Source organism: Phytophthora infestans, genomic scaffold, assembly GCF_000142945.1.
Source record: "Phytophthora infestans T30-4 supercont1.8 genomic scaffold, whole genome shotgun sequence".
Lineage (NCBI taxonomy): Eukaryota > Oomycota > Peronosporomycetes > Peronosporales > Peronosporaceae > Phytophthora > Phytophthora infestans.
Window position 1 is genome coordinate 2,641,234 of NW_003303751.1, and position 27,009 is coordinate 2,668,242.

The window sequence follows — 27,009 nt, forward strand, 5'->3', positions numbered from 1 at the left end:
GCAAAAGAAAAAGTCTCGAACGGAGTACGAAGATTCGGATTGTGATAACGCAGTAACAGCTGCGTTTCCACCCAAGCGTTCCAAGTTTAATTATGGGGGACAACCCCGCCATGCTACTTCCTCTCTGCCTGTGTCGGCGGGACGGCGCCTACCTCAACGAAAGACTAAAACGTGGGAAGAGCGAAAGAAGATGCTGAAAGCGCATAAGCCTGTGGATAACTTTGTGCCAGAGCTTCCAGACAAAACATTCAACAACTGGACTGAGTTTCAGACAGCACTCGAAAGGTACGAGGCAGAATTTTTTCTGCATTACCATATCGAAGCTCTGAAACTCGGGAGAAACACAACAGGTAATCTTCAAGTGGGGTTGACGAGTGGTGTTTTGATAGGATATACTAACGCTTTTATTATTTTATTTTGATTGTTGTGTTGCTTTCGTGTTGCTTAGCCGCCCAGGAGCTCTACCCATTCCGCAGCGTCTATCGCACAGTTTTAAGCGGATGCGGTGTACGCACGGGGTAATGCAAGCACCACGTGGGGAAGGTCGACGAGACCATGGCTGGAGGTACACCGGGTGCGAGGCAAGCTTTACGATTCGATCAGCAAAAGTTGTAAAGAAAGGAGTTTCCAAATGGGAAGTCGCCGTTCAATTGGACTCGGAGGTAAGAATGTTTGACATTATGTGCTTCGTTTGTGAGCACCGACTTATCACATTATCGTTTTCTGTAGATATCGAAGCACAACCACAAAACCAGCAAGACTATTTACGATTCGTACCGCGGAGCTAAGTCGATGCCTCTGTCGTCCAAGGTTCGAGAAGATCTTGGACTATTGGCAGACATGAAGGCCAGCACTGCAGATATCAACCGATATCTTTCTGATAAGCTTGGTGGGTGCTTCTGGTGACCGTGACGAGGATGTGTCAGTCAAAGTTTGTTTTATCAATTTAAATTAACATTGTTGTTTTATTTTTGCTTTAACAGATATGGTTCTGACTTCACAGCAGACTAGAAACATTTTGCAAGAAGTGTTGGGATCTACAACAGTGGAGCGGACCAGGGTGCTACTGGATACATTTGTGGAGGAGGACAACAACGACGTTCTTCTTGTGCAAGATCAGATGGGGATTGCTTGTGTCATAGCTATGCAGACATCGCTTCAGAAGACATGCTTCGAGCAGTGGGGCGACAGCTTGGTAATGGACTGGACGCACGGTACCAACAACTTGGGGTATCATTTGGGTTAGTATGATATTTATAAATTATTATTCATTTCGTCTAGCAACTGCTTACAATTTATATGAATGAATTGTACACAGGGAGTTTGGTAGTTACGTCAGCTACTGGAAGAGGCATCCCGATTATTGATTTTCTGGCACTAGATCAAAAGGCTGTTACGATGGAGTACATTGTTGAGTTTTTCAAGCGCCACAACCCATTTTGGAAGCGAATCCAGACAATTGTTATCGACAAAGACTTTGTGGAATGGCGCGTGCTTGAGAAGGCGTTCCCTCACACCAAAGTACTTTTATGTCAGTTCCACGCGCTTACGTACTGGAGGAAAGTTTGCAGAAGACCAAAATTTAACCTGAAGATGGCACAGCGGGAAACGATGGAAGCTGCGTTCGCAAAGCTCGTCTATTGGTACGGAGCAGCTCACTGATATGTTGTGTTGCTTCTTATGTTGCTGACTGACTGTGTTGCTCTTTATGTATCTGACTCACTGGGTTGCTTCGTGTGTTGCTGAATATGACATTGGGTGGTGTTTCGAATGTACTTTCAGTGCAAGTCGGAGGAGCTTCGATTTAGAGCTGGCTGAGTTCACGAAAGTCTCCAAGAAAGAGTGCCCCGAGCTACTCGAATACTTCTCGGCAAACTGGAAAACGTGCGTGTCAATGTGGGCAAATCACGTACGAAGTGAATATTTCTCAGCTGGTAATACCACTACCAATCGAATCGAATCAAACTGGAACCAGGTAAAACTTCTTCTGGGCAAAAGACCTCGACTCGACGCGACAATCAGCGGGCTGCTGGCACATCAAAGAACAATCATTCGGCTGGTTCTTTCTACGATGGGAAAGCATGCGTCTACCTCTCGTCTACCGGGAACTGTTCCAGAATTTTTAAGTATCGTTTCTAAGCACTTAAGCCACGATTCATTGACTAAAGTACGCTCTCAATGGGACTATTTTATGGTTTATTCGATTGACACTACGTGCACAAAGGAAAAAGGTGGAGCTGGTATGTGGAACGTGAGATCCAATGGCTACACATACGAATGTAACGATTTCGAGTGGACTTGTTCGTGCTCATTCTATTGCAGTTACAACCTACCGTGTCAGCACTTGATGTATGTTGCTGAGCATGTCCATCGTTTCGAGTATCTACCTGCCATGACTGTTCACGCGCGCTGGGATATGATGGCGATGGAGGAGCTGGAGAAAGATTTCAGAGATGGTATATCATCGCTTCAAGCTGTGGAGGCCTCGATGAAAGTAGCAGGTGCAGCTTATGAACATGATGGTTTGACTCAAAAGAAAGCGGGAGCGGACGCGATCGAAACACAACTTGATTCGGTCGAGATGGTCGAAGCGACCCATCATGATTCCGCAACACAAGAAGCAACCCATGACTCAACTCAAGAAAAAATTGATCGAAGTGGCGGTGAAGCCCAGCGTAAGCATAAACGCCGTGTCGTATATGTAAAGATGCGGCGCCGAGAGCGTGCCAACGTTGTTGTACTGTCATCAGAAGAGAAATACTGCTATGCAAAAGCTGTGTTTGAACCTGTGATGGAACATCTAGCGGAATTGTCGAGTCCAGCATTCTACTCCGCCCTGAAGGCCTGGAAAACAATAGTTAACAAAGGTCTACACGACGTTGGATCAGCCGAAGAGCAAACATCAGACGCTACACCAGTGCCAGATGAAGACGGATCAGGAGAAGACTTGGATGCTATCGACACTACGTCTGACATAACACCAGCAGATCTCATTGAAACTATGAATTTCATTGGTGAAATGGAGAAAAGTGAGTTTGTTCTGCAAAGAAATACTAAAAGGGCCGAGTCGTCGCAGGAAAGTGAGCTTGGTAGTTCAACCTCACGGAATAAAACAGCTCCATCCAGTGACATTGACATCGCCACCTCCACTTCGGTGAATCCGGGCGTGAAGCCCGGATTAACGAAGTATTACCCGACAAAAGCCGCGGTCACGGTAAAATCTACGGAAGAACCACCCAGTGTGAAGAATGATTACCCCCCAAAAGCTGCTGTAAAGGCAGAAGCGCACAAGAAAATATCGAAAAACGTTGGAACACAAGGAGGCCGTCTGGAAGTGCTACGTATTCAAAAACCCAAACCACGAAGCAACCAACGAAAAAAACTAAAGCAAGCTCGGCTGGAGAAACCCGCAAAGCCTAATAAGCTAGCCGTTATTACGTTAACGGACAAACATGTGCCATCTGTGTCTCGCGTCATCGTGTGGGCAACAAATACTTCCGACCAGAATCGTGTCAGCGAGATCTTGGCAGGTTACCCAACGATCTTGGACGACGATTTCATGAATGCGCGTGTTGCACACAGCTGTCGAGAGTCTGTGTCTCCCAAGGACTACGTCTACAACTTTGTAATTCCCAAACCGCTAGTAATTAAGCTGAAAGCGGTCATTGAAGCAGAACGGAAGAAGCGACCCAAGTCGAAGTATTTCAACCCCGTGGTTGAGCACCAGGACAGCAACACCGAAGCAATTATTGCATATTTTCCTGGTGGAACGCCACGATTTACAAGGTAAGCTTTTGTAGTGTTGCTCGGTGTGTTGCTCGGTGTGTTGCTTGGTGTGTTGCTGTGACTGACTTGCTTCTACAATGTTGTTGGCTGCTGTACGAATCTGTTACAACAGTGAAGCCGTCTTCAAAATGTCGGAGTTTTACAACGTGGTAAAAAAAATTAACGCATGGAGAGCTGACATGGAATGGCTGCAAACGACCAAGTGGAGCAATATCCTTGCAAACCCCGAGTTGTTTAAAGCGGAGACTGACTCGGACGACATATTCTTACTGTCGGCGGGGGAAAAACATCAGGAGCTGGCAAACGAAGTGGTGGTACAGCTCGAGGGTGCTTGCTTAAGTTCTCTTTCCGACTATCAAGTGGTGAAGGCGCCGTTAAGGTCGACACGCTCGTTGGAATGCTTGCGCGTGACAGAATGCTCTCTGATGTCATTATCAATTTCAGTGTTCGATGCATCTGCGATGCGCTGGGAGATTGTTACGCATTGGATTCATTTTCTCCAACTATGGGCTGTCCGAAACCACCACCGTCACGGATTTCAAGCTTCCACTACCTTGTGTTGCCTCTGCATTTAAGCAACATCCATTGGGGTGTCGTCATCGTCGCCATTGCTTACAAAAGAGAAGATCCGTGCTTTACACCCTACTACTACGAGTCAATGTGCGGATCTTCGTATAGCGATACGATGGAAGCGACTTACACGTCTACGGTTGTGCCATTTTTGAAAGAGTGGCATGATAAAACCATGCCGAATGAAGATTATCCAGTGGAGAACAGTAAAGTATGGTTAATGTCGCCAAAGGAGCCCGATGGAACTTCGTGTGGTGTGCTGACTATTGCCCAAGTTTATTCCGTGTTGAAGGACAGCTTCCAGCTTGCACAAGGTGCCGTTACAACAGACGATATCGCAATTATGCGGCTTCGTATCATGTGGATGATAGTTATGCAACCAGAAGTTAACACTGTAGCAAACCAAATTGCTAAGGAGATAGAGGCGACTGACTTGGAGCTACTTGCGACCATAACACATTAACACGAGCAGTTGCCTTCGCCAAATGGTATCGATTTTTTAAATAGTTACGTCGTCTCGTCTTCTTCCTGTGAGTTTTGTATTAAGCTTATTTAAATGTGCTCTAATAGAGCTTCGCAGCACTGTTCGAGCGCCACTGAGAACGACATCACGTAGCCTGTCTCGTGCGTAGGTACTCCAGCAGCGGCGGCAAGGCGGATAGTCTGTTCCTTCTCGTGAGCTATCATCAGAGCCAACTCGTCTCGTTCATTCATAAGCTCTAGTGAAAACTGTGAGATTTTCTCCAGCTTTTCTTCTATCAGCTTGATATTCTGGAGGCGAGAGCGCAGCATTTGCTTGCAAACCATAGCCTTTCGAGTACGCGAGAGAGTGGTGCCTTCATTACTTCCTGGCTGTAGCGTTGGGGGGGACAGTGGCGGTGGCAGTTGATCGGAGCAAATGCCGTCGAAGTGTTTGCTGCTGCCTTGGTCCATTTTGTGTGTGCGCCAACAGCCGCTATTCCTCTTGGGCAACTGTGATATTTGTCAAATGGCTTATGGAACTTTCACAGTTCCGGTATTTTATTTCTCAAAAGAAGGAAGCCCTAAAATAAATTACGCCGTGTGTTGCTTCTGGGGGTTGCTTCTTGTGTACAGGAGGCTGGTAGGTTGCTGCAAGACCTGTCGTTTTGTCGTAATTAGGTTGCAGTAACGGGACCCCGCAAAAGGTATCAAGGGTTCCAAGACGACTCCGAATAGCATGCGAAGGCAAATTACACCCTTTGAGGGAATGACAATGGCTCCTGAAAAATTTAAGTCGTCTCATGTCGGCCGCAACACCCAGAGATATGACAAAGACAAAAGTTGGTGGCTGTCAGCTAGCGTGATAGCACGGACGACCGATCAAGGAGAGCGTCAGATTCTATTGATTTCAAGCTCGAATCCGACGAAGAGTGACTCTTTGTTGCCAAAGGGAGGCTGGGACACAGGCGAGAAGGTCAAAAAGGCGGCGTTGCGTGAGGTCATAGAAGAAGGAGGAGTATGTGGTGATCTTTTGTCTATTTTTTGGTCTGCTGTCAATTACAGCTAACTCGTGTCTTTGCAGGTCAATGCTCAACTTGCATACGATCTCGGTAAGATCAAGTTTTCAGAAGCCGGCCCCAAGGGCGAAGACCCCAAAAAATACAAATGCTTCGGCTACCTGATGAGAAGCAACACCATCTATGACGGGGCGCGGATGGTATTCGAGTGCACGCTGAAAGGTTTTCGAGTGCAGACATTTTTGCCACGAAATGGCGGAATACCGAGTGCAGATAACACATGGCGATATCGTCGGCTCTATACTTGTCTTGTCCGGTCCATGCTTGTTTGAATTTACTACACTGTCCTTGGGGCCGGATGCAGAGCTCACCAGGATGTAAAAGGAGAAAAATACATGTATTTGTGAGAAGAAAACATTAATGAGCCTTGGATCCTGGTTCACTTCCTACACAAGGTACGCTGAGCTCCGCTAGTCCAGTCCTACGTTCACATGCTCAATGCCAACTGTCACTCCTGATCGTCTTAGCTGTCCAAGTCCTGATCGTCGTCGGCGTCACGGTCGACACTGCGGGGATGCGATTCGTGTGTGCTTGCGTGGGCGGCAGCACTCTTCGTAACATCGAGGCCAGTACGTCTTGATTCTACGATCAGCTGCACCAATTCCTGGCCCTCTAGGAAGACTTGCTTGCCTCCCTCGAAGTCGACAAGCCATCTATATCTACCACCCCGACTTGAGTAGGCTTGAATTGTGCCAATCATGGTGATGTCTTCCGCCTGCTTATCGTTGCTGCAACATGTATTAATAGCTTACATTAGCTACGTCTGAACTAATGAAGGCAGAGCCTTGACGCATCTTCTTCCGTGCTCAAGCCTTAACCTCAGCAGTGCACTCGGTCATTCTCTCAAGTTGAACAAGGGACACTCGGTTTCACACCTTTCGAACAAAAAACTAACGGTGCACTCGATTTCCGAAAAAAAAAGCACTCGAAAGTAATATCGTTCCTCTATGACGATTGGTCGGAAAGCGTGCGTCACCGATTGTGGGTACGTACTGTATCGATACCCTCCACACTTAATGTTTGATCCTGACGGTTCTCACTAGGTTTCGTACGATGACGCGCTTAAACCTTGCCGGGCGCACTCAGATGGTCCAATTGGTCAAGAGAGCTAAAAGCATTGAAGACAGAATCGCATCCGGAAAATTGCCGGAGGTCAGCCCAAATCTTGCTTTGGTAAAGCTTGACCTGGCGTAGATAAAAAATCGCAGCGAAAAAATAAAGCGAATGCTTTACTTTTAAGCAACAGTGCTTTTTGTGCCTTTTTATATTTGTTTGACAAAGGCCTAACTAAAAATAAGTTACCACCAATAATTGTGCCAAAACAGCAAAACGTTGGTCGAGCTCATGCAGTATAATTGTGAAGTCCGACCAAATTTGCCAAGGTTGGACTGTTCTCCAGCATGGCTTAACTCTTCAATCTAGTTCGTTGGACACGATCATAGATATACCCTAGGAAGCTCGTGCGATGTCCCTACTGTAGTGTCAAGCAGCTGAAGAATCGGCCACAGAGACTAAAAAAAGTGAAGCTTTATCAATCACAAAATACGCCGACGTGATGAAGTGGGCCTCTCCAATAATGTGCACAGGGCTTGAGCAATTTCACCAACACCTCGAGTATGATTAAGGCACGGATGTATTGTGGTTTTGTCGGCAGTCATTCAACTTTCAGCAAAAGCTACTTGTACTGTATTGCCTAACAGATCCTCTAGAAAATAGAGCAGTTTCAGTCGGAATCATCTTTACGTCCAGGCGATTATTCAAGACGGCTACTAGGCAAGTACTAGGCCAACGTTTGATCGACAGATCCCCGGAAGAGCTTGGTGGTACGGATGGTACTTATATGATCCCTTTGGCTGATGGACACTAGTTTCGCTCGGTACCTATGCCGTGCGTTACATAGCACGGAACAAGTATCAACAGAAGTTCTACCCAATGGCGTTCATGTTCACTCTGACGGAAACAGCCTTCGCATATGCACGGCTTTTTACTGTCTGCAGGGCCAAATGTGATTTTTTTTTGGGAGCTTTGAAGCTTATTAACGGATCAATGGATCACTCTGCCGCTATCGCAAGTGATTTTTGCCAAGTCTGGCCTAACATTAAACTTATGAGCTGCTGGCCACATTGGTATCGCAATGCCAAAGGCATAATTTATTTTGTCTTCAAGTGAGCGCTACCAAGAAATCATTCAGCCGCAGCTTTATTACCTCAGCGAAGCGCGCTCGCTTGGCCATTTCGAGGTTTTATCCGATCTAGTGGTCAAAAAATGGAAGACGCTGGGTAAAGCCGAGTACGCACAGTGGCTTAGAGATGAATACCTGACAGACCCTTGGGATTTGTGGTTCTATACTGCAAGTGATACTGCTGGAGTGCTGCGAAACCAAAATCTGATTGAATCCCATAATTGAGCAATCAAGGTCACGGTAGTAAGTCATCTTCGAGCAGCGATGGGGCATGTTCTGGCTGGAGGTTTGCCTAAAATCTTGGTCGAATGTGCTATGGACATTGGCTCTGAGCCTATCAGGCATTGTGCGTCTGGCCCAGTAAGCGCACAAGATTTGCAGATGGCTGTGGCTTCACGGCCTTAAGCCTAACGGCAATCGAACCAGAACCTACAAAGCCTCGCTCAGAGGTAAGATCAAGCAAAACGAGAAGGTGGCGAACATCGAGCTGCGCTATTTGTTTATTCACGTCGTGGAAAGGTTAGAGCGAATTCCGTTCGACCACGATTGAAGCAACCCTCCCTGGAGCAACGACGAGATCAAAATGATTCACTGTAAGTTCAAGTGCGACTGATGCGGTTGTACCAAATCGGCTGGCTCTGTGCTCACGTTTTGGCATGTCTACACATCGTAGACTTCCTAGACCTACCGGTTATGCTACGAAACCTACCGGCTCGGAAGTCACCTGGACGACCTCGGAAAAAGACAAGACGACTGGATCGTGACAGGCCTCTAAAGTCGCAGTATGCTGTAGACTAGCTGATCAAGCAATCGGTGGATAAGCCCAATAGTGCCATCAAACGGAGCATTCGGATGGCCGATTATTTAACTAACGACGAAAGGCGAAGGAACAGAGCTCAACCACGTTGGGGAAGTTAAGCCACCTTTAATGAGAGACGGTAAGCGATTCTGAAACATTGAACTTGAGGAATGAGAGGAAGCCATCGCCTTGGGGCTGAAGAACTGGCAAGGGCGATTAACTGCTTGTACCAGATGGGACACAACACCCAACTAGAAGCGTACTACGTTATAGGTCAGCAGCTGCCTGTATAATGCATTTTTAGTCTAGAAACATCAAACAGAAAACTCTAAAATCACCTAAAAATATACAGAAAACCCGTGCATGGAAGCAATCGCATTCCTAGCTGTATACAATTAAGCCCCTCAACTTATAAAATATCCAAAATGTCATAAACAGAAACCGAAATGACATGACATAGAAAATAGCCAAAAATATCATTAAAAAAAATCCACCCTCCTCTTTGTCATCGCCTCCTTCCCTGCCAAGTCGACAATCCTCTTGCCACAATATATCCATCGTATGGCCCAGCACAAAAGTAGGAAACGATACCAGTTCCTTGTCACCAAAATCACGTTACGTTGACGTTGGAGATGAATATTTGAGGGCTCGTACCTACCAGGGCCCCGACAATGCCTCCCGTTCGTGCACCTACAGCTTTGTTTGCACGAACGGGAGCCCGTTGCAGCATATACCAGTAATTTACTAGGCCTTCTAGCAGAATCCTTGCTTCGTCAATCACCAACACCACAACTTTCCCATTCGAATCCTTCATCCTCTTCAGAAAACACTGTCCGCTGAAACTTCGCTACCATATACTCATCCATCGTCTATCCGTGAGCAATTGGAACCACTCAAGTTGGACCGTCTCCCAGTGCTTAATTGTATAGTAGTAAATCGTTTTCAATTGCTTAGCAAGCTGTACCACTGATGACTTATTATGAAATAAACACTCGCGAAATTCTTCGTAGCCTTAGGGTATCATGCTGACCCGTGGTAGCGATTACACGTATGCAACACTTTCATCGTGGATACTTCGTCCTTTGACATTCGTGCAAGCTCCAATATCAATCGACTCTTACCGAAGCCAGAACTCTGTATCACAGCCACGCACGGCCCCATAAATACTGTCGGGTCTTCACAGTACATCTCACAGCACCTCTGCAGGTAATTCTTAAAATCAGTGCTTGCATCACTAACGTACGTAGTCTCTGTAAGCGTGATCTCAAGCCATCTAGTTTCGTCATCTGTCAACGTCCGATGTTTGTTATCCTGAAGTGCTTTACAAACGTGAATTTCCAACAGCTCGTTTTGCTGCTTTATGCATGCCGTATGCAAGCATGAATAGTATTATTTATCATACTCGACTGTTCCGTCGCATTCTTAATGTCGTCCAAGCGGCCACGTGCACAACAATTTGCTTTAGCAGCTCTTTGTTTGCTATTTTCATCATAGTGGATAGGTCCATGTCCTCTTCTAGCAAAGAGAGCACTTGGTCGCTCACGAATGCGACCTTCGCTACTGAATCCTGCTGTCTTGGATCTCCAAGCAAGCATCGAGTACCATACAAGTAAAACCATTTATTTCACGAGGAGACCACAGAGCAAGACTCAAGTGGTTAATGCTTCTTCTAAAGAAGATAAAGTTTTATAGACTTGCCTTAGTTATTTTCGATCGGAAAAGAAATACCAGAGTATTACAAGTAGATGATACTAATAAGATTTTGCGTTTCCAACCTCAGGGTGATATCCATAGATGGATGTGGATTTCGGATGGAGCCCAACGGTCGATATAATTTAATAAGTACCTTTTTCGCACGGAACACTATGAATTCCAATGTGACCATCAAGAGCTTTAGTGATATTACAAACAACATGTTATAAATGCAGATATTATAGCGGGCGGAAAGGAGTAGTGATGCCATGTTTGAAACGGTATTGAGAGAGAAATGAAAATCGCAACAGCGTTGAAGCTGAAATGCTGCACTATCCGCACGATTTGCCTAAGAAAAATCATGACTGCGCAACATGGTTGAAAGCAACTTTTATGCCCCAGACCGCACGTTGTCACGCCTCCCTGCGCAGTTGTAGCAATATTTAGATTACTTCGTTCTTTGCCAACATCAACGCAGCGTCACTGGACCCAGCCAAGTCTTTACGCGGAGGAGATGTTGCCTCCCTTACAAATCTTCAGTCAGCTCAATCAGATTCAACAGGTATTGAATTACTAGTGATATAGATTTTATTTATGTATTTGAGGCTGCGTCAAACCAAATGACACATATCAACCATTTAGAGTTATCGAGCTTAAAGTTGGCGAATTGATTTTCGCACTTAACCGAAGTAGTGATATTTATTGTAAACTTCCATCGAAAAGACAATAGAACTACCCTAATTCAATTGCTTTTAACAAGAGCTTTTAAAAAACACTTGAATTTGTAAAATTGAAAAAATATTGAGCTCACTAAATGTATCGTCATTTCGAGGGCCCATAAATGGAAATAATATTTTTTTTGCGACCACAATTTCTTAAGATAGAGGAGACGCCTTAGAATCGCGATTCGTACTTAGGTTCATAAGTATCATTTTGTTTGACGCAGTTTTTGTGAGCTACGTGTGCAAAAACGTGGCCACGTATTTCGGAACTACTACCAAAACCTCACCTTAAAATGATAAAAATTGACTGAGCTACAGGACAAAAAGGGGTTGGCCAGTAGTGTATGAAAAATACCGTGACTATGCAGCATAACCAGGAGAGTTCCGATAGCCCAGCGCCAATTGATAGCTGCGCCTTATCAACGGTTTCCTATCACAGTGCCGATTTCCGTACCATTACAGCATACCTATAGCGACTTGGAGTGGGGTGTGCTGCCAGCCAATGTAAAATGCGCCAGTGGAGACGGTTTTTTTTTACTGTTAAGCTTCGACAGTTCACCGAGAGCACTTTTCGGATGAAGCATGATGAAATTTGGACACTTCTGGGCTAGGCTACGTCTTCCTATTCCGTGTCTCCACCTTCGGCTCACCAACAACCCGAAGCGGTAGTGACGATTGTGTCCAGATGGGCTTCGGCACGAGGATCACTGGGGTGCTTGATGCCATTCATTTTCCAATGAAACAGCAATTCGGCTGAGCGCGTAGCTATTATTTAGAGAACTTACACTCAATCCGTGATTGCTTCTGGTCATTCGCATGATGCTCGGAATGATAGGCGTAAAACTTCTTGTAGAGTTCTACCGCTTTCTTATCATGTGTGTCACCTTTCGCGATCTCTTCCGGTGTTTTGCCTTCCAGACAAAACTCTCCAAACAATTCTCTGATATGGTTGTGTTGCTCGATCAACTCATCAACCTCCTCTACAATGGAATCCATCTCTCTCCTCATCACTCGGGTCCATGCTTTTGTTGGCCGACTTGTTGCTTCTTAGAAGGCGTTGTCCGTCCACATCAACTGCGTCATCACCTTTGATTTTCTTAAGCGAAGTCTTGTCGGAGCTCGTGGTCATAGGTGCAGCATTCGCAGCTGAGAGAAGCATCGTCGTGACAATTAAAACGGTATAAAGCACGCGCATGTGGCCTGGGGAGGGCTGAGAATAGGCTTGCAAACAAATTGGCTAATGAGACGCAAAATGCTGAGATGTTTCAATTTTAATATAATATACTCTATGTAGCGGTGTGCCGTGCCGTGCGGTACATGTATTACAGATGCGTGGCTGGTCTCACTGAGACCAGCCACCGTTTGGTTTGATACAGTACGTACGTACGTACGTGTCGAGTGCGGAATCGGTGCCTTTCTACCATCACGATATGCTCTGTGATACTATAGCGTCTATGTGTAGACAATCCCCTCGGTGGTGGTAGCGTCGGGACATCGTTTTTTCTTCCAATTTAGCATCGTTGCCCCCCCCCCCAATCGGACCGAAAGGAGTGAAAGGGGATTCCTATCCGTATGTAAGCTTAAGTACCATAAAAACGGATCATAGTTTACCGATAGTCAAACCAGCAGAAATTAGCCCTATAAAGACTGCCAAACCTTCAAAGTTGGTTATACATATCAAAGCTGCCAAACAGCTGGCTAACATCGTAGCAGCCACCACATTTGATCTTTCGAACGGGTTTGTTGTATCCAGGGTTGTCACGGGGCTGAGTTGTTAACGTTTTTCGTTCGTAAGGAATGTCGTCGACGAGTATAAGGAATCATATATGAGGAGATCAGTGGAATAACGACCAGAAACGCTCGTGAAGGTATATATTGGAGCCGCTACTATTCTATGCTGGCCGTCTGGCGTATTGGGACTTTCTCATAGTTTATCTCTCACAACTTAAATACTTGGCTGATATTGTATTCCTTTTACAACTGTTGAAGTAGCCATCTCCGATGTGATGCTGACTATCTAGGGGAGTATAATTGTGCTATATCATATAGAGATTTCTTATATAACTGGACTGGTTGGTGGAGAATAACTCCCCTCCAGGACACCAGACTATCTAAATCACCACTTCCTCTTTTACGAACTCTACCACACAAGCGTCTTCTCCTTCTACATTCAAGACTTCCGCTTCACTATGGCCGCCTAATCCTCTCTACCTTTGTCCTCATTCAGTTCTGTACTGCCCTAACAACTCTGCGCAAATCATTCCTTCAACAGGTTATCAGCCCAACGCTTCGCCAGGGTACTGACGAGCTGAAAGCGGCAAGACGATGCGCCTCCAAGCCCCAAGGCTCATGAAGGAGATCGGAGAGAAATCGCCCGACGGACACCAACTCGCGTGAGGCCACGTTGCCAACTTGGCTCCAGCCACTGTGCTGTAGCACAGCATGCGTAGTTATTCGCCATGCTGGGAGGTCATGAAACCCCCGCGCCAGCCATGGAGCTGTAGCGCCGCACGAGACACATACATTCCGTGCCACACCGGCCATTGCCGAGTTGTGAGGCCATGATGCCAGACCAGCCATAGCGCTGTACTATTGCTGCTGGTTGAAAAGCCGTACTAGAAGGCCACAGTGCCGTGTGCTCTATGTACATGTACGCGTACACGTACACGTACACGTACACGTACACGTACACGTACACGTACACGTACACGTACACGTACACATACACGTACATGCATTTGATGATGTACAAGTACATGTAGTACATATTTAAGGCGAAGAACTAAATACCGCCCTCACGCACCAGCAGCATTGCTGTAGTGTCACGCCATACTGGGAGGCCAAATGCCCCACTTGCGAGCTATAAAGCTGTGCTTAAAATATTCCAGCTACAAGCTGTGTATTTACTACTAGTATATGTGTACTTAATGAGATACCATTTTAAATATGTACATCTCGAGCTACAAGGCCGAATGGCACAGCTAAAACCTCGCTTAATGCAAAGCTGCAGCAGTCTACTAAATGCAGATCTACGGCTTGTTGAGAACAGGTAATCCACTACATTTTGGACCTGTAAAAAAATATACCTTAAAAAAACAAGAAAGAGATAAAATGAAAATGGGCAATTGTCCATACAAACATGTGTCTGGTATTTAACCAAGTTAAGAAATACGCCCAGAAATGTATGAAACTGGGAGGCAACAACGCCGAAACAATTCATTCAATTCGCCAAACTTAAAAAAATTATTGCGGCAAAAGTTTCAAACATTTCCAGCATAAAGAAAAAATCTTCAATACTTTATGACTTTAAGACAAGCCTACACAAGCCTCTGTCTACAGAAAGCAACTATAGTTTTACTGCATTAGTTTCATTTTCAATGGAATCGATAGTTTACTCCCATATTGCTTGCACTTGCGAAGTATAAACAAAATAAAAATCTTCGAAATGAGAAACAACTCCATGAGCCTCTAGGGAGAAAAATAGCCCCAACGATGAGAGCCTGCAAACAAGATGCGTACACTACCGATGACACTGTTATATGTTTTTATGCTTTGAAAGCTGTAGCCTTTCTTTAAAAATATTTGAAAACTATAAACTCTCCACACAAAAGTAAAAGCAATCAAATAATAACAAAAAGCAAATACGAAATTTCAAAGTGTGAAGAAATATCCACAAACTAAAGAGCACAAAACTGGGCAGTTTAATGAACAAAAGTTTAACACAACTTTCACAAAATATCTAAATATCAACACGGTGAACAGGTGTCCTCAAAGGTTTCCTGAGTAGCCAACAATACAGCGAACAGGTTTTGACGCCTCAAAATGAAAGGTTTTCCTGAGTAGCTTTCTTCAAAACGCGTGCAACAAAAGCGCTAACAACGACATCCTACTATGGTGAACAGGTTTAATCCTCTACGGTTTTCCTGAGTAGCCAAAATAACAATAAAACAAGAAATCTGTACAACCCCTGCCAAAACTGGTAACAAAACGACAAATCTGACAATAGAAGTCAAAGAAAAAAGAATGTCAATATCAAAACAAGATCTACCTCTTGTAAATGTTCATGTACGCACAGGACTGTTATTAACAGCCACCTGTGGTGCACCTGACAGATAGAGCATCATACACATTCCTCGATGTGGGAGGCTGTTGAAGTAACCATCTCCGATGTGATGCTGACTATCTAGGGGAATATAATTGTGCTATATCATATAGAGATTTCTTATATAACTGGACTGGTTGGTGGAGAATAACTCCCCTCCAGGACACCAGACTATCTAAATCACCACTTCCTCTTTTACGAACTCTACCACACAAGCGTCTTCTCCTTCTACATTCAAGACTTCCTCTTCACTATGGCCGCCTAATCCTCTCTATCATTCAGTTCTGTACTGCCCTAACAACTCTGCGCAAATCATTCCTTCAACAACAACTGAGGGGTGAGAGGGAGAATAACCTAAGTTTGTATGCAGCTGGCCATCGGAGCCGCATTTTTATTGGTATTGAGGGTGTATTCCAGATCTAGGAATTACTATCGAGTGAATTGTCTGTAACTGCGCTTGATGTAACGCACAGTACAGCACTATCGGAAGTACCTCCCCTTTCTCGATAAATACGTGGTCTTTCGTATTCTTCGGGGCTCTGCGAACAGAAATGCTCAAATGGTGTCCAGCCAATGATAATATGATAGAATGAATTTCATTTCATTAAGAAGTTCTCGGGATGGCTTTAACCCAAAAAGAGGAAGGCACTTGAGTTCGCATGCACACCGATAGTGGCTGCATCAGGAAGTGTGCACACGAATATATCTCCCACGTACGTGGCTCGAGTTTTTCTCTATTCTCCAGTAGATAGATGGCTTAAAAAGGACGAACTTGTTATTAATACTAAACAAAACATAAAAATGAAGAAATGTGCCAACATCGTAGTTGTAAGTAATATCTCTGGATTTAAATACATTTACAGAGTATTTACAGTACAAAGGTGCGGTTCTCCCTATAAAAAACTCAATACGCGGTTCCTCAACACTCAGAAGAAAATGCCTTTTCAATATTACACACAAACTAGACAGCAGTACTGGATGTAGCTGCTATATCAGAGGATTGTGTGGCCATAAGTGCCGATAATCACTTTCAAACTAGATAAAGAGGCTACCATGTTAAACTTTTAAGACGCTATAAACAAAGCCGGGGGTAGCAAAGAAGCTCTGAATTATTCTACAATACTGTGTGTAGGGCGGTTGCATCATCATTGTTTTTACATGTGCAAAGTCAGTAAGGAGCGTAACACAAACTCAAAAAGCCAGAAAAGAGTACTTTTGAATTTGATCTGCTCAAACTTTACAAGAATATTAGCTCCCATGCGCTCCATTTTGCCACACTTTACCGTATATATGTACTCAAAGTGCCTGTACTAGTAACTGTGTTCTACATAATTATGACAAGGATATTAGTTCCCATGCGCTCCTTTTTGAAGCATTAGTGTACTGTAGCTATCATACTGTAGTCCTGTATACCAGAGTAAATACGCGATCACACGGTGCCAGTCGCACTGCGATCACAAGAGAGAGATTGGCGGTACGGTATGCCGTACGCATCTGCTGCAGGCTCTACATCCGCATCATCTGCGTGAAAGCTGAAGTCTGTTCGAACAGCATTCACGCGGGTTAAATTACTTCGGCTTGTCGTAATTTACAGTGATGTTTCCCTTGTCCAACACAAGCAACATTCACCTGGGTGGCATCACTGGTACAGACGATATTTAGTTATACATTACCATTTTCTCGATTAAAGTGACGATGCTGTTTCGGATGCAAGCTGAAAAGACAGGTTATGCACGTTTAGAGAAGAAAGCCTTCATATTCAGGGGTTAATAGCAAATGGTGATGTACCTGATACCATGGATACCGTATCCGCATGATACTCGTATCAGTATCACGTGATACCGCTCGATCATTGGGATCAAGATCACTGATCCTTCTCCACAAATATATTGATCTTTGACGATACTATACTCACGTATCCAGTCAGCTTCTGGTTTTGTATTTAGATCTGCAACCCCCGACAGCTTACAACAAAGACGCCGCAAACGATGGCAGAAAACCCCACAGGAACGACGCAGACTGCCTCAGCAACGGCACAGACGGATGAAGAGGGTGTGGACGAGCATGGTATACCTCGGGTAGTCAAGCATTGTTGCCAGAACATGTTCAATCCGGTATGGAGATTCATCCACAAGCTATCCCAGCCCATACCAGGATCAAAAGAGCCCACAAGACCGTACACGCACATTTGTATAGTCTGCTGTGATGAACACAAAAGCTCCGACCGAACCGCATCAACGTGGAGGAACTTTCTAATGCGACCAACTACATCTTCCAACGCTAGAAAACACATGTGGGGGGCTCACAAGGAGCACTCATTCACATTGGAGACTAAGCGGAGAAAGACCAGTGATGTGGCTCAACGTATTCAGACATATGATAGTGAAGCTTCGGGTGAACAGGGAAAACAGCCAAACCAAAAGAAGCATCGCACAATTCACGAGGCAATTGCCATTAATGCTGACCAAATGAAGATTTTGTCGACTAGATGGCTACTTTCTTCTGGGCTGCCTCACACGGTACTTCAAAACCCTGAGCTATTGGAACTTTTCCGGCGTTTGGCGCACCAACCTGCGCTATTGACCCCTGCTCGAGATACTTTTTACATATTTGCTAAAGCAGAATGGCACTTGCTTATCAAATTGGTGTCTGATACACTGAGCTGAGAGTTTTCAAAAGCAAAAGAGCAGCCATTTATCACGATGTTGCACGATCTGTGGACCAATGCATCGAACATGAATATAATTGGTGCGACTGTCGTATTCGTGGATTCAGAGTGGCGCTTGGTCACACTTTCGCTCTTGGCGATGCCAAACCCGCACGGCCACGCTGCTGGTACTGTTGCTGATCTTATTAAAGCACGAATGCAAGACCGCTACAACATTGATGTGGACCGGTACGCTCGATTCACAGTAAGTGATACGACGGGAAGCGCTCGAAACGTATCCGACCATTTCAATAGTACGGATCAAGTGGATTGTTTAATGCACTTATTAAGTTTGTGTCTGTTGTATGCTCTCGGTCTGAAAGAAAACACACGAAATCGTGGTCAGAGTATCATAACACCGGGAGGGGAGTTCCGAAATGGTCTGAAAGTTATTCAGAAGCTTCGTGATTTGGCAACGTTTTTCAACACTCCTCAAAGAATCACTAAACTCAAGCAGATAAAGAAGGCCCTTAGCCTTCCAGCTGTCAATATTGAAGTTGATTCGAAGACACGAGCTGGATACGCTGTAACGCTAATGCGTCGCAGTGTACTAAATCACTATGCCTTTGCTCAGTACTTTGAAGGAGCGCTAGACAGTGAGACGGCTGTATGGTCAAGCATTTCCAAGGATGATTGGACGCTTATTACCGAGATGGAAGGGCTGACTAACCAACTCGCACAGTTTAGTCTGGGCGAAGTGCAAAAGCAGGGCGTGGCAAGCTCGTACGTCTTGCTTTTTCGCAAAATGTTGGTTTTTGCTGGTGAATCCACTACAGTTAATTGTTTGGTTCTCGATCGCCCTGGGCCAAAAGCAACTGAGCATTCGCAACGCCGAGCACCAAAGTCTATATCCGAGTTTTCTTGGGATGGCAAACGTTGTCGCGACCGTCTTCGTGAGCAACTCGCTCTTCGGTTTCCAGTTGAGGATCTCAACGACATAAAAGCTTTACTTCTGGATCCGCGGATTAAAGATAAAGCACATAGTATTGTCAGTGATTCATCCGTTCTTGCACAAGCCGAGACCGAACTTCAATTTGAGCATGCTCTCATTTATCAGAAATTGTTTGCAAGGCAAGCAGTAGACGAGGAGTGTAAGGGTGAGGAGCCTTTGCCGTCGGGGGTTTCTCAAAGCAGCTCTGATCTCATTGACACTGCACTGGGTGCCTTACTAGAGATCGACGCCCCGGCTCAAAACGTGGAAATGTCTGATTTCCAGGCTGACCTATCCGCCCAAGCGATGAACGCGTGGAACGAATGGAAGAACTTGAATGTCTCGTGGCCGTGTTCAACATCCCAAACAGGCAAGTACAATTTACTAGACTTGTATCGGAACGTGGATATACTAGCATGGTTTAAAGAGTCTGAACAACTCCTGTTTACTGGAATTGCCGTCCTAGCAAGGATCTATCTTGCTAAACCTCTGTCAACTGCAATTCAGGAGCGCTTCTTTAGCTTAAGTGGGTACGTTGTGAAGGATTTGCGTACCCGTTTGGATGAGGACCGGGCAGAGATGCTTTGCCTGATGAAAGCAAACTGGAGAGAGTACCGGAGCTTGCAAAAGCAAACTGAGGTAGACAGCAAGTAGCGACTCATCTGAATATCACATTATTGATATGATATTGATACGTTACTGATACGCCAGTGTCAGCGTATCAGTATCATCGGATATTGGTTTCACCGCTTTTTAAACTGTATCAGGATCATAAGTATTGCCCAAAGTGCCGATGCTATTAACCCCTGCTCATATTGGGTACGACAATTCAATGTAGATCTTATGTAATAGGCCTATCAAGTGCTGAAGTAAATTTATTTAAGTTTTGTGGTGAAATCATTAGTTTGGGATCTGAGTATAAGAAGTTAGAGCAGTGTCGGGTCAGAATGCTAAAAATTTGGATAAAATTTAGAGAACAATGGGCTTGGCGAAACTCTTATAATCCATAGCCGCATGACAATAAAAAAAAGAAGTGAATTTTAAATTGCTAATTCGATCTTTTGTAAATTGTAAGTATCCGAAAGGCTGTTACAATTTGTAACAGCCTTTCGGATATTTATATTATATATGAAGGTACACACCCCGGAGAAGATTAAAATACAGCTCCTGTTAAAATTTATTCGATCTTTTTGCGTAACATTCTTAAATATTTGATGTCCGTCGTGTTATCGTTAGAGCCCCATCGATCAATACGTTATATGCTAGGACATTTCTTCAGTTGTATTTTTTTGCTTAGTCATAAATTAGAGAGAATAAGTATTATAACTGCTGACGATAAAAAGCGAAACGATTTAACTTTTAAATGTGGGTTCAGCAAGAACCCCTCGGTTGTAATTTTCCGCTAAGTAAGTTGCCAATCGACTCAAAGGATGGGCGTCGTGGCAATCGACGATGAGTTGAAAATGATACCGTGACATGACTTATAGTGCACACATTCGAGCGGTGGTTTTTAGAGGTACTGCTGAGACGATGCACTGCATTTGTTATTCAGCGCGTTCTTAAAGTAGAGCACCAAACGGATCAAAACCTACAATTGGGAACTTGAAGTCACCTCGAAAGTTAAACGTAACTCGCATTTGGGGTTTCTTGCTCGACGAGTACATGGAAACCACAGGAGCCAATCGATATGCTGGATTCGTCACAGCAATCCCGAAGCTGCTAGGAATACCGGAAGTATCAGACGCCAGCGATCCTACAGCTCCGCCATTGTTTGGTGTTCGACGCAGTGGTAACGTGAGGTCTCCATTGAGATAAAAGCGCAATTGAGGCACAGCCACGTCCTGGTCAATAGTACAGCCGATAACGTCTCCAGCTCGGAAGCTTGGCACTCCTGACTTAGAAACGCCATTAGCGTGAAGCATTCCCATGTCCAGACCGCCGTCCGACTGCCATGTCACTCCGAAACTTCGTCCGTCGTCACTAGGCGAAATTCCCGGCACCATCGAGCTCGAGTCAACTTCTAAGTGGTCGTTCGATTCCGGGGATGAAAGCGGTTTATTTGAGTTATGAGAGCGAGGGACTTCCCATCCCAATAGCAGACTTTCCCCATCTCCACCGAAAACATCGATAGTCACCTCAAACATCCATTTCCCAGACTCTCCTTGTCTTTTTTCCTTGGTGGCATGCACCGTGCAGTACCGATGTGAAGCCTCCAGTTGCAACACGCAGTCTTCAGCAGCGAAGCTCACGTATTGTTCAATGTCAGTACTGTCCATTTTCACACTTGAGAACTCGCGTCTTCGAGTGAATTCCTGCGACAGAATCTCAGGAAAATCTTCCAGCGCAGAAGCGAAGCGATCGAACTCTTCGTCAAGTATCACCGCGTCTTCACTCATTAAGTCTTCTGTCACATCCCCATGAAGCGTTGTGGCTCTGCTGCTTGTGAGTCGCTTTGCCAACGTGTATCTTCTCGCAGCTCGAAGCCGATCGTTAGTGAGACCAGCCAAGAACCTCCCGAACTCAATTTTTCTAGTATGAAGTTCACGAGATACCAGATCATGGTGGAGAAAACTCGCGCCGTAGCTCGCCACCTCAAGTAGATCTTTAGTCGTCGACTCTTTGAGGATCGCTAGCACTGTCGTCTCTGCGACCATCTTACTGGTAAGTTCTCGTCGAAGCACAAACTGCGGGAGTTTGTCTTGCTCACTGATGTACTTCACTAGTGCACGACGCAATGAATCCGCCTCGATATCTTCCGCTAGAATGAGTAGCCGAAGCAGATATTCGCTAGACCCGAAGATCCTCTCCACCTGCAGTGAAGTATTCATGATCATACGCTCAAGCCCGTGCCAGCTGCTACTGTCACATTTCTTTTGCAGCGCCATCACATCGCGCTGCATACACTTGACTTTCTCGTTTAAAACCGACTTTTGCTCTTCGTATCTCGCGTGAATTTTGGCTCGCTCGTGGCTGAGAAGTGCTGCATGCATTTGACGAATATGTTGAAGATCGGCCTCGAGATTCTTCTCCAATTGCGTTTTTATCGTCTCGAATTCGTGCACCTGCATTAGCTCGAGTTTCTCGGCTTGTTTCACTCGCAGCGTCTCAAAGATGGCTCGCAGTTGAAGAGAGAGTTGCTGTTTGATGCGGTTCGCTTCCACTTGTTGCTGTCTCTGTAGTGCCAAGCGCTCGACAACTGTAGGGTCCTTAGCAAACAGAACAAGCCGATCAAAAATTGTCTGTTCAAAGTGGTTAAACACAGCGCAGGAGTCGTAACGAGGTACAGTGTCTGTGATCAGTAGTTTTTCGTTCAGAGTCTGGGCGGCATACAGAGTGAAAGCCTGGTTTGGAGCCGTCGTTTCCCCCTCCACTTGGCGACGGAATAAATCGTCGACCGCCTTGCAGCAGCGACGAAGTTCCGTTTTAGAAACTGTGCGGGTGTATTTAGGAAAATTTCTACCTGACACCTCGACTACCAGCTTCTCGGAAGCTTTGTGTTGGTACTTGTCCAGATCGTACATCATTTGGAAGAGTTGGGTCTCGCATAAGCTGCGTGTGCTTTCCAGTAGTGACTGATACTCGGGTAGAATACCACATCCCGAATTGGACGATTCTTTTGAAATAGTCAAAGATTTCAGGTATAATATAAACAAGGCTCGGAATTCTGGAGTCTGCAGTTTTTCTAGTCGTGCTTCAAGCTCTTGGGGGTCTCTCTGGATATTAAACTCTCGCTGGAATGCAGATGAGAGACCTGATACGTCGAGTTTGGGATGAAAACAGCGAAGCTTCACGAGCAGAAGATCTTCTTCGACTGTAACCAAGTCCCCGGCATCAAATAACTCTTCCACGTCACTGTCACTGTCATCACTCGCAGAGTCGTAGAAGATGTCGTTGGGTAGGAAGGAGGAGATTGGTGGTGCGAGAGAAGCTCTTGGCTGAACCATTGTGCCAGATCGAAGAGAGAGCGGATACTTGAAGTGCCTTCTGTAACGAATATTGGCTAGCAGTCGTTTCCAGATCAAAAATATTTGCTATTTCGAGAAGTTCTGATAATATCGTTCCTCAAAGTGCACAGGTACAGTCGTAGATAAGGCTGAAGGCTTAATGAACCAAGAAGATGTGGAGGTGTTCTCTAAGAAGACGTTCTTGACATCGGTCAAAAGGATCTCCGACTCTGCTACAGGTAACCGGAATGGTCAGAACGCCAACACAAACGCCGCCGACGAAACGCCAGCGTACGCTAAATGTCGATCAATTCTCATGAATCTCTTCACCAAGTTAATATTTTACTTGTTGCTATTAGAATGGCAATCGTTCGACAGAAGCATGCCCAGCTGCATGACGTCGTTGGGTCTTTATCCGAGAAGATTAGCTCCGTGCTAGCACGTCAGGAACGAGACTTCTTGGCGGCATATCGAGCTCACATGTACAACGTCCAGAAGGAGCTTCATGAAATGCGCGAGAAAATTCACCGCAACGAGACAGTCGAGAACAAGTCGGAGAAGATCAAAAAGATTGAAGACGAGCGTGACTGGTACCGAAAAGAAGCGCTACGACTCGATGCGTTTACGACCACAATGACCAAAGATCTCAAGTACATGAAGGAGAACTTGGAGTCCATTGAAGAAGATCGGAATTGGCTCGAGACGCAGCTGAAAGCGTGCAAGAAACAGAATAAACTACTTCGCGCTGAGCTGGACGTGCGACTCGCAGTACCTGGCAACAATTCCAGCCCGGATCCTACCGGGATGCTCCCGTCTTTCGACAGATCCGGGTCCAAGATCCTGAAGCATCGAGACTCCCAAGATCGCTTTACCCCCGCAGCAGTACGAGCCCATGGTTTGCCTCAACTGAACTTGGACGTGACGTCTCCAAGCCAAGAACGAGAAGAGAAATTCAAAAAGCAGATTCGTACTTTGAAGCGTGAACTGCAGCACAAAACCAACGAGTTGATCTCGATCAAGAGGCAGCAGCGTCTGCTGAAACGTGACGGGGATGGCGGCCAATCTCTACTGGAGAAATTCTTCTTGCAATGTGTAGATTCAGTCAAAGACGACGTAAGTCGAAGACGCGACTGCAGACCGAGTTCAGTGAGAGGCCCACGAGCAAGAGAGAAAGCTCGACAGCCCAAATTTGAGGTGGAGCTGGACGATTTCACTTCCAACGACCGCGTGCGATTGATCGAGCGGTTGTTAGCACACGACGAAGTGCTGACTTTCCTGTACACTCACTTGTTCCCGTCCGCTGTAAACACTGACGCTTTAGAAACGAACTGGACCGCACCGCCATCCGGACGGGAGCTTCAGAAACGCGATGACTCGTTACCAACTCTGCACTCTTCAGCGAGTCTCCCAGAGACGACGAGCTTGTTCTCAAACTTGGACGCTAGCAGCAACAAGTCAAGCAAAGATGGAGAAGTTGAGTCAGTCCAAAGCGACGGAGCTCCTACGGGGTCTGCAGCTCGAAGTTTCCTTCCGCTCGACTTGTTCACCAAGGAATATCTGAATTCAGTGTGAGATTTGTCTACTTGTCCATTGTCCAAAAAAAAAAACATTTCTAACGTTTATTCTCTCTAGGAAACCTGCATTCGAAGAATAGATTAGTCGCAGCAACCATTTTGTGGTAATGACTTTGCCTTCTATGTCCCCACTCGTTAGCTCTGTCCGTTCAGAACCACTTGTGTGAACGTACTGTCCTCGCGAGCAGCCAGTTCGTTGTAAGTGCCTTGCTCCACCACGCGTCCGTTGGAAATGACAGCAATACGGTCGGCGCTCTTAATGGTAGACAGTCGGTGAGCCACTAGGATTACGGTGCGTCCTTGTTTGGCGCGGTCCACAGCGTCTTGTACGAGTCGCTCGCTCTCCGGGTCCAGAGCTGACGTCGCTTCGTCTAGAATCAAAATCTTAGGACGCTTCACAAGTGCACGAGCGATAGCCACGCGCTGCTTCTGGCCGCCTGAAAGCGCCTGGCCTCGCTCTCCAACGATCGTGTCGTAGCCGTCCGGGAACGACATGATGAAGTCGTGCGCGTTGGCAACTTTTGCTGCGTGGATAACGTCCTCCAGCGTCGCGTCGCGTCCTTCCGAACAGCCGTACGCAATGTTGTCCCGAATAGAGCACGCAAAGAGCGGTGGCTCCTGTGGTACTGCACCCATCAGGCCGCGCAGTTGAGCTGGGTCGAGTGTAGAGATATCCGCTCCGTCCAGCATGATCTTCCCGCCACTACCAGGTCCGTCCAACTCGTAGAAACGTGCAAGTAGCGACGTTACCGAAGACTTCCCGCAGCCACTGGGGCCCACCAGCGCCAGTGTTTCATTGGGCAATACTTCCAAGTTAAGGCCACTAAAGATCTCCGAGTCTGGACGCGTGGGGTACGCAAAAGCCACATCCTGGAACTTAATATGACCCGTGAATGGAAGAGGCAGAGAGGCCCAGCCTCCTTCGGGTACGCGGACCTTCGGCTGGCGGTTCAGCAGCTCAAAAACCCTTGACGAAGCTCCAATTCCTTTCATCAGTTCCGCATAAAAGGACGACAACCCCGCGAAGGAGAAGCCCACGTATAGTGTATACAGCAGGAAGGACGTGAGATCTCCACTCGTAAGCAGCCCATCCGCCACCATTTGTCCGCCGTATCCCAGCACACCCAACATACTCATTTTGACACCGAAATCCACGCCACCGAAGAATGTGGCACTAGCCAGCGAACGTTTCCGAGCCAACGCCAGCACCTCGTCCACTTTTCCTCGATGCGTTTCCACCTCCTGCGGCTCCTTCGCGAACCAACGAACCACGCGGATGTTGCTGAGTTTCTCTTCGGCCACTTCGGTGGCTTCGCTCAGCTGCGTCTGCACTTTGGTCGTGAGGTTCTTAACATAACGACCATAACTGACAGCCCCAATGGCAATAGGCGGCACCACAGACAACATGACCATGGCCAGTTTGGGGCACGTGATAAAGATCATAGTGATGCTGCCCAGAGCCTGGCCTGTGCTGCGTAGTCCTCCCGCTACATTGTCACTCAGGACTTTACCAATCAACGTCGTGTCTGCGCTCAGTCTGTTTAGTAGTTCTCCGGTCCTGGACGCGTCAAAGAAGCCCAACTCTTGCTTCAGTATCGACGCGTACGTGTCTTGTCGTAGTCTGTTGGTGATCCGCTCTCCGATCATATTGCTCGTGTCCACGCGGATGATGTTGGCGATCGACCCAGCAGCGAAGAGCCCGCCCAGTAGCGTCACTACAGTGGATAGAGGCATCGCAGCAGCTGAGCCAGCGGACACGACGTCGATTACTTTGCCCATTCCGTAGGGTACACACATGGTGATGAACGTAGACACGCCAAGAGCCGAGATGGAGATGGCTAGAGGCTTCTTTTCGGGCTTGTAGAGCGATAGAAGACGTTTAAATTCGCCTGCTTTGGCGGGAGCAGCCACATTCTGCTCCTCGTCGTCTTTAGATTTCGAGAGAGTGGAGAAGAGCAGTTGAGAGCCTCTCCAAGGTGAGAAATGTTCACTCGAGCGAGGAAGCACGCGCGCTCGAGAGAGAGACACCGTTGTGCATTGAAAGCTGCGAGAGAGGAACATGGAGAATGTGAGAGAGGGGAGTAAGCAGAGCGTGGGAGGAAAACTACATGTAGAGACTACCGACCGAGGAAGACGCCGCAGCATTACGCCGGAATTTACGCCACAAGCCACGATGGCACTCTTCGTTTTTGTGACATGCAATTATTGACTGGCCATTTTTGCAAGCAACTTTTCAGAAAACTACAGTACTACATAACCGGCCATTTGCAACCGAGGTTGTATTTTTTATCCGTATCACATTTTTATTGGCGGATCAGGTGCAGTAAGCACAGTTCCAGCGCGATACCTCTGCAAATAAATCAGTATCACTTGCAAGAATAGTTGCACTGGGGGTTTGTATCTTCACTGGCTCTTGCAAAAAACAAGTGGTGGCTCTCAGTCTTGCAAAAATTTCGCCACCG

At 46.2% G+C, this 27,009-nt stretch overlaps 5 protein-coding genes across 5 annotated transcripts; 2 read left to right on the forward strand and 3 right to left on the reverse strand.

Moving 5' to 3' along the window:
• Window positions 1-5,590: 5,590 nt before the first annotated feature.
• Window positions 5,591-6,683, forward strand: PITG_06535 (RXLR effector family protein, putative; the record flags this gene model as incomplete). Its single annotated transcript, XM_002998584.1, has 4 exons — window positions 5,591-5,833; window positions 5,900-6,056; window positions 6,362-6,463; window positions 6,652-6,683. 4 exons carry the CDS (start codon window positions 5,591-5,593, stop codon window positions 6,681-6,683), a joined length of 534 nt encoding a protein of 177 aa, XP_002998630.1.
• A 5,576-nt stretch (window positions 6,684-12,259) lies between these two features.
• On the reverse strand, window positions 12,260-12,484 carry PITG_22802 (secreted RxLR effector peptide protein, putative; the record flags this gene model as incomplete). The annotated part of the gene is made up of 1 exon (XM_002998585.1): window positions 12,260-12,484. One exon carries the CDS (start codon window positions 12,482-12,484, stop codon window positions 12,260-12,262), a length of 225 nt encoding a protein of 74 aa, XP_002998631.1.
• Window positions 12,485-20,588: 8,104 nt separating this feature from the next.
• Window positions 20,589-22,973, reverse strand: PITG_06536 (uncharacterized protein; the record flags this gene model as incomplete). The annotated part of the gene is made up of 3 exons (XM_002998586.1): window positions 20,589-21,049; window positions 21,131-21,420; window positions 21,490-22,973. 3 exons carry the CDS (start codon window positions 22,971-22,973, stop codon window positions 20,589-20,591), a joined length of 2,235 nt encoding a protein of 744 aa, XP_002998632.1.
• A 160-nt stretch (window positions 22,974-23,133) lies between these two features.
• Window positions 23,134-24,545, forward strand: PITG_06537 (uncharacterized protein; the record flags this gene model as incomplete). The annotated part of the gene is made up of 5 exons (XM_002998587.1): window positions 23,134-23,264; window positions 23,333-23,513; window positions 23,625-24,090; window positions 24,136-24,397; window positions 24,497-24,545. The coding sequence occupies 5 exons, from the start codon at window positions 23,134-23,136 to the stop codon at window positions 24,543-24,545; spliced, it is 1,089 nt and encodes a 362-aa protein (XP_002998633.1).
• A 137-nt stretch (window positions 24,546-24,682) lies between these two features.
• PITG_06538 (ATP-binding Cassette (ABC) Superfamily) lies at window positions 24,683-25,183 on the reverse strand (the record flags this gene model as incomplete). Its single annotated transcript, XM_002998588.1, has 1 exon — window positions 24,683-25,183. The coding sequence occupies one exon, from the start codon at window positions 25,181-25,183 to the stop codon at window positions 24,683-24,685; it is 501 nt and encodes a 166-aa protein (XP_002998634.1).
• Between the last annotated feature and the right edge of the window lie 1,826 nt (window positions 25,184-27,009).